We start from the raw sequence: 7,902 nt of genomic DNA on the forward strand, positions 1-7,902 counted from the left end.
ACAGGAACGAAACAAAACATGTGCCTGAGAAGTCAGGGGGCAACCATGTATAGGCTCTATTATGGCAGATGAAATAGGTACCCTTAGCTGCTAAGAACGAAGGGGAAGTCTGAGACGCAAAAACATATGTTTCAGTGCAGATACTTTTCCCTAACTGAGCTCTGGGATTCTTGCCATTACCTTGCAGACATAGGTGACCCTGATGGGGTACAATCCAAATCGGGGAGGATCTCTTTGCTCGCTGGTTCTCACTCAAAGTAACTCCATATCCTGTTATGTTCCATCTAATATATGCTAGTGTCTCATCTCTCGGGATAGTCTCATAGGAAATATCTTCCCTAATCATATCTCCTATACCCTTAACTAGAGCACTATTCTTAGGATTATCTTTCACAGAACGTAGGGGGTTGGCTTCATGAGTGTATATGAATATCGTTCTATATGCCCACACAGAACCATTATGGCTGAAAGGCAGGACCAGATAAGGGATACCTTTATCAGTAGTATGCGGCATAAGACCACACACCCAACAATTAGTTGTGTTAACTACTAATTGGTGTTGGTGTAGAAGCTCAATGAACGAATTATTGACAAATTCTAATCTTCTAGCAGACTCGTGTTCAGGCAGGGGGTGAAAAGAATGCGAGGAAACAGTAGAAGGAGGTATGGGCTGTGTAGTGGGTGCAAATGTCACTTGAAAAGAGAATAAAACATATCCTATTAAAAACATCATTACACTAAGCAACATGAAAATACATAATATCAAAAATCGTTTCTTTGTCATCATTATACACATTCTGGCTTTAAAGTTCATCTGTTTGGCAGGTCTCTCATTCTCGAAAAACTCCATCCTCTCTAATTGCCGCTCGTGGTGGTAGGGTGTTCTATGCTAAGGAATGCTTCTGTCAGTCCAGGGCAACTCCCTTAGACCGACCAGAACTGTCGACCTAACGTCTTCAGCTGCACTCCAAAGACTTGGGCAACCACGACCCTACAGCTGAACCCGGATGACGGTCCGAAAAACCAAAAATAAGGAAGTTTCTCAGATGAGAGAGCTGCACTTCAAAAATAGCAAAAGAAAAAGAATTTTTATTTGTCCATAGTTCTCGGCCTCAGATTGTAGCGACTTTTTCCAGGTACTGTCTGGTTCTGGAACAAAAGTTCAGGCTCTGTAGTGTTCAATCGAATTGACGGTGGCACAGCTTCTTGCAAAATATTGTCACTTTCTTGTTCAGAAAGTGTTCCTTTTACACGTGCATCGCTAAAAGGCAGAAAAAGAGGCACAGTCTCAGTCTCAGAGTCGGCGATCCCCTCCTGGACCCACCGGTCGTACGGTAGAGGCAAAGGGACTCTCTTGCAGTGTACGCCGTGGATACAGTTCTTTTTCCCTTCCACTCGAACAGCTGATCTTGTTGAAAGAAGGACGAGATGGGGGCCGGTCCAGCGGGGCTGATCATAGCTTGTCCGTTGGAAGTTTTTGACCAGCACCCATGATCCAGGATCGATAAGATGTGCTGGAGCTTCAGAGACCTGAGGCAGAGTATCGTGAACCTGTTGGTGTAAAACACGCAATTTAGCCGTCAATTCATACAGATAATCAAGAAGTACCGGGTGTTCTATCTCACTGAATTTTGTCGGTCTTGGCACTCCCCATATATTGGCCGGGCGGCCGAACACAATTTCATAGGGACTAAGTCCCACTCGCGAATGCACAGTCATTCTTGTTGATAGGAGTGCTAAGGGCAGAGCATCAGGCCATTTAAGACCAGTGCTCGCTTGTATTTTTGCCAACTTCAATTTTAACGTGCCATTATAGCACTCTACTAGTCCAGCTGATTGGGGGTGATTTGCAGCGTGACATTTTTGCTGGAAACCTAGCCCCTCACATACTTTCTTCATCACACGACCCACAAATTCACTCCCATTATCACTCCAGACCATTCTCGGCATTCCAAACCTAGGGAAGAATTCTTTGACAAGGGCTTTAGCTGTGGATAAGGCAGTGTTGTCTTTTAAGGGATATGCTTCTACCCATCTTGAAAAGGCACAAACAACAACGAGTACGTATTTCAAATTGTTGCACCTTTCCATGTGGATGAAATCTAGCTGCAAAACCTCAAACGGATACGTTGGAGGCGCAAAATGACCAGCTGGAGTTGGGGTTCCCCTACCGGGATTGTACTTCAGACACACCATGCAATTCTTGACCACATTCTCTGCACATTTAGGAATTCCAGCATTTTGCCATACTGGAGCCAACAACTTACAAATCCCTTTCACACTGATATGTGCCATTCCATGAGCCATTGTCACCACTGCAAGCACATATGCATCGGGTAACAACCATCGCTGATGTTCTGACAAGCCAACCCAACAACCATTTTCATCCAATTTACCCAAACTTTCTCTCCACACACTCAACTCTTTCTCTGAAGCTTCGGCTTGAAGAGACTTCACACGCTCTATCGTATCTTCACACATTCCAACATCACCAACCCATCTTGCAGGGCCTGCAACATACATTCGATTCACCACATCTTTTGCTGTTTCTTTTGCAATTTCGTCAGCAAATGCATTACCACGGCCAACATCATCAGTAACCTTCTTGTGTGCACTGCATTTCACAATCGCAACTTGTAATGGCAAGGTCAGTGACTCAAGAAACTCATTCACCAACTGACCATGCTGAATCTTAGCTCCATGCGAAGTCAGGAACCCACGTTCTTTCCACAATCGTCCAAAACTATGGGCCACACCAAACGCATACTGGCTGTCAGTATATATGGTCACTTTCATTCCTTTCGATAACACACACGCTCTCGTAAGTGCAATCAACTCTGCTGCTTGAGCTGAATTATGTGGTATACGTGCAGCTTCAACAATCGTATGCAAAGTCGTGACAGCATATGCTGCAGTCGTATCACCATTCGGAAGCTTGAAGCATGAACCATCCACCCATAAGGTACCATCACACTTTACAAGAGGAGTATCTTTAAGATCTACTCTCCCTTTCATTTCTTCTTCTGTCCTGAGAAAACAATCATGCTGTTCAACATTATCTGTCTCTACTGAAATTGGCAATAACGTGGCTAGATTCAACGTATTGCATCTCTTTATATGCACATGACTCGCTAACAGTGTCAACTCGTAACCTGACAATCGAGCACTAGTTAAGTGCTGTGTCTTGGTCCTGTTTAACAACGTGTCCACTGCATGTGAAACCATCACAATCAACATGTTATTCATTACTAACCCAGCAGACTGTCGAATAGAAACAGCTGCTGCCGCTGTGGCTCTCAAGCAACTCGGCAATGCTTTAGCTACCGGATCCAAAGTTGATGAAAAATACGCGCATGGACGCTGCTTGTCTCCAAAAGACTGTGTCAGCACTGACAATGCACAACCCTCTTTCTCTTGGACATACAGTGTAAAGGGCTTACTGTAGTCGGGGGTACCCAACACAGGAGCCGAACATAGTGCATTACGCAATTCGGAAAAACTTTTCTGACAATCTTCAGACCATGGAACGGGATTCGGTGTATCTTTACAGGTCAAAGCTACCAAAGGTTTGGCCAGCAAAGAAAAATTCGGTATCCACTGTCTACAGTATGATGTAATGCCCAAGAAAGCACGTACTTCTCTCTGTGTCCTTGGCACACTCAATTTTGCAATTGCCTGAATTCTTTCTGGGGTCAGTTTCCTTCCCTCCTTCGATAAGAGATGACCTAAGTAGGTCACTTCTTGTCGACAATATTGCAGTTTAGAAAGAGACACTTTGTGATGTAAATCAGACAAATGACGCAACAACGACAAGGTGGCTACTTTACAAATTTCCTCAGTATCTGCAGCGATTAGCAAGTCGTCGACGTACTGAATAAGGGTAGCGCCATCAGGTAAAACAATTGCATCAAGCTGTGTTTTTAAAGCCTGACTATATATTGACGGACTTTCACAGTAGCCTTGAGGAGCGCGTTTGAAGCGGAAGCTTCGTCCTCCTAAACTGAAGCCAAAAATATCCCTGCTCTCCTCGGCAATCGGGATGCTGAAGAAAGCATTCTTCAAGTCAATCACCGAGAACCAGGTGGCGGAAGCTGGAATCATAGTCAATAGGGCAGTGATATCAGGAACAACTGGAAACTGTGGCACAACTATTTTATTGACCTCTCTAAGATCAATCACGAACCTGTAAACCGGTGGCTGAGAAGGGTCAGTACGTTTCAAGACAGGCAGAACAGGACTATTACAAACGTTGCCTCTTGTCTCTTCAATTACATCTTTTTCAATCAAATCATAAATGATCGCTAGCAACGCTTTTTCACCTTCACTAGAGATCTTGTATTGGGGAATGCGTGGCAATTTAACATTGGCTTTCAATGTCACAACATATGGCGGTATTTCCAAAAGACCCACATCATTAGGACCAGTAGCCCAAAGAATATCAGGAAGAAACAACAATTCGGTCGGAAGTTTATCCTTCGACAAATACATTGGAGAGATCACTTTCCTACCCAGTGTAAGTTGTACTCCTGAAGGAGAACAATATAATGTCGCATACAATCTTTTCAACGAATCCAATCCTAACAAGTTTTCACCACAACCTGTCGCCAGGATAAGGGGTGCTTCCAATTCACAAGGTCCAACAGAAAGGGACATAGGACTGGAAATCGGATTCCTAACCGGGGCGCCAGAAAAACCTACTGAAACATTCATCTTGCCAGACAAAGGTGCGCCAGGGAGTTTTGAGTGCATAATAGAACTCTTTGTAGCACCAGTATCCAACAAAAAGGCTCTGACACACCTGATGTAATCACCTTAACATATGGCCCACTCTGATCTACTGGAACTGAAACAACTCCCTCTCTTTGTCTATGGCTGTCCTAGCAATCATTACCTTCCATATTCTCATCTTCTGCATAGTAGTCATCAGCATAGTACTGAGCCGTCCTACCAGACGCGTTATTTTGCTGGTCAAAACTATTCATTGAATTCTGAGGCGGAAGGGAACGCGCGTTCTGGGGGACACTTCCACATCCTCTACCTCTAGGAGCTTGTTGAACACCTCGACCTCTTGCGCCAGAAGCACCATTCGTGCGCTGTAACAAAATAGGACAACTATACTTGAAATGACCCTCTTCTTTACAGTATGAACACTGATTGGGACCTTCAGGAACACATGGTTGAGAATACTCGAACCTTTGCGAGTTTCTCTGAAACTGTTGAGGTTGCTGATAGTTACTCTGACCACCACGTGGCGGATACGCCTGTTGTAAAAGAACCTTCGTCTTTAACTCTTTAGTTTTCTTTTCTGCTCTATCCTTCTCATCTTTATCCCTATTTTCGTAGTACTGTGCAGTAGCCAATATTTGTGCTGAAGAGGAAACGGCCCAAGAACTCTCTGAATCTTTCAATTTCTTACACAGCTCGGGAAGCAAATTGTGCACAAACTTGTCAACGAACAACCGTTGACCACCTTCTGTACTCATATCTTGACCACTGTGGTCGATAAACGTTTCTTCAAACCTGGTGAAGAAATCCGACACTGTGTCATCTTTCTTCTGCTTACACGCAGACAATTTATCCCAATTCACACGCATCGCAGGCATTAAAGTCTTCATGTAAGTAATGATCCTAGCAGGAAGTTCTGCTACCAAAGGCTCAGGCTTGGCACCACCAACTTGTCTATCATTTGCAGTACTAATATTAGCCCATGTGTCACCCAATTCTTGCGCGTGATCTGCATGGCGAATCAATCTCCACAAAGACTGTGGAACAACATTCCCAAATAACATGTCTATGTCGGCTAAATTCATAATGCATGAGTCTGCAGTCTGTGACAATTCCTTATAATACCCTGCAGGGTTTTTACGGGGGTCAGGCAAAGTCTGCTTAAGCGCTAAAACTTCAGCTCGCTTCCAAGGAACATGTACCCAAACACGCTGAAAATGAGCTGGAGCAGCAGCAATTTGATTAGCGGCATCAGCCGCAACGGCCTCCTTCCATACCGGAGGGACTTCTCTCATTGGGTACTGTCGCACTTTTTTCCTAACTGAGGAGTCAGGCTCAAACAGTGATTGGGAAGGATCCTTATTCCTAAAGGACAACAACGTCGTGACTGCTTTCTCAACATCAGAACCCACAATCGCGCCCTTTGAAAACTCAAACCGTACACGGCACAATTCAGGCGGATTTGTTTCCAAATCATTATCCTCCAATTCCTCACAAAGGAAAGCACACATTTTCTCAAAAACGTATCTTTGTTTCGGTGCTTCCCACTGACGGAAGACATCCATAACAGACTCTACATCATATTTAAAAGGGAAAGTAACCCATTTACGCGCCATATGGTCAAACACTTCTCTCTCTCGAGAATCAGGCAGTTGACTACGCGACTGCTTACGCTCCGAACCAGGGGTCAAACCAGATGACCCGAAGAGAGGAAATATAAGGCTAGAAACAGTATCAGTCATTCTCTGTCGGATGGAAGGAGAAGTTGACAAAAGAACAGGAGGAAAAACAGAGGGAGGCAAGGCAGACGCAGATGCAGACGCAGAGGCAGTATCAGGAAGAACACCAGAAGAGGCAGTCGATGTAGTAGACAAAGTCGTAGGAAGTACAGATGAAGCAGGTAGCAAAGTCGGCGGCCCTTTAGGGGGCTGCGCCATAGGAGTAGGAGCCAACTGAAGAGGAGCTGGCGGCTGTGGAAGAACCTGAGGCACAATAACTGGGGGTTGCACAACTATAGGTTGCGGTGGTGCTGTAGCACTCTGTGCATAAGGGGGTGGCGAACTCAACAAGTGTGACATTAAAGGATCATTTTCAATTTCTTTTGCTGCATCTTGCTGAAGAAGCGGTAAAACTGGATAACATCTATCGATCACCATTTTACGTTGCCTGTGCAACTGCTCACTCATCTGTTCTTCTTCATTATCTTTAAACTGCATAGCAGCTTGCATTATCGAGATACCCTTTTCTCTCTTATTTCTCTTTGCTAATTTAATTTCCTTCTGTTTGGCTTCCTTACGCCATAGGCGGAAAGAGTCAAACATCGCCGGCTGGGCTTTCTTCTTAAAAAGTTTAACCTCCAGATTGTCCAGAATCTCTGTGTCAAAACTACCATATTGGGGCCATTTTAAAACACCATCTTTCCTGGTGTATCGGATCCATACTTCATTATATGTGATGGGGCCTACGCCATGTTTCACATATAGTTCATAGGTTGGAGTTCCAATCGGAGGAACCGGACACGAGTCCTCCAACCGGGAATCCCTATTACAACTAAGACAAAACAAATTTCCAAGTCTGCTAAGACCAGGCATCTTCGCTCTCTAGTCTAGCTTCAAACTGCAAAGGATTATCGAATACGATAGTCTCGTGAATACACGAGTCCCTCGGCTTTGGTACTTGCAAGTTCCAAATCAAAGATCCCAAGGGGATACCAAACTAAGAACCAAACTAAGAACTGGCAGACGCTCCACTTATACTTAACTGAGGTATCGATGACGTCACCAGAAGACTCGTCTATCGTTTCGCTCTACCAAACATCAAGGGTCCAAAACAGGGCGATAGTCAGGGCAGCAGTCCTTCGTAGCCGTCGGGAAGCGGGGAAACTCGCAGCAAAGACTTTCGGACCACGTCGACATGCAGGGGTCGATGAAGTGGCGGCCTTCCTCCAGAATTTTCACACGAAGCTCCTCACGAACCTCTGGCTTGGACCGGTACCGCTGAAATCGCCCCACGTTGGGCGCCAACTGAAGTACTGGGTTTTTCAGAACCCAGCGGTGCCAGGGGACAGACCCTAAGACTTCGAGTTCTTCCTGTTTCAGACTACAGAAACACAGAGTCTTCTTGGTGAAGTCAAAGATCGTATTTATTGGCTGCAACCAGTAACAGGTATCCTAGAAG

At 44.9% G+C, this 7,902-nt stretch overlaps 1 protein-coding gene across 1 annotated transcript; it reads right to left on the minus strand.

The window, feature by feature from the left end:
- Positions 1 to 4,877: 4,877 nt before the first annotated feature.
- On the minus strand, positions 4,878 to 7,316 carry LOC146776136 (uncharacterized). Its single transcript, XM_085638539.1, has one exon. The coding sequence runs from the start codon at positions 7,314 to 7,316 to the stop codon at positions 4,878 to 4,880; it is 2,439 nt and encodes an 812-aa protein (XP_085494665.1).
- Between the last annotated feature and the right edge of the window lie 586 nt (positions 7,317 to 7,902).

This window comes from Triturus cristatus, chromosome 12 (genome assembly GCF_964204655.1).
Source record: "Triturus cristatus chromosome 12, aTriCri1.1, whole genome shotgun sequence".
Lineage (NCBI taxonomy): Eukaryota > Metazoa > Chordata > Amphibia > Caudata > Salamandridae > Triturus > Triturus cristatus.

What these genes read in the sequence shown, in the direction of transcription:
- LOC146776136 (XM_085638539.1), bottom strand. Translation starts at nt 7,316, where the DNA reads ATGCCTGGTCTTAGCAGACTTGGAAATTTGTTTTGTCTTAGTTGTAAT.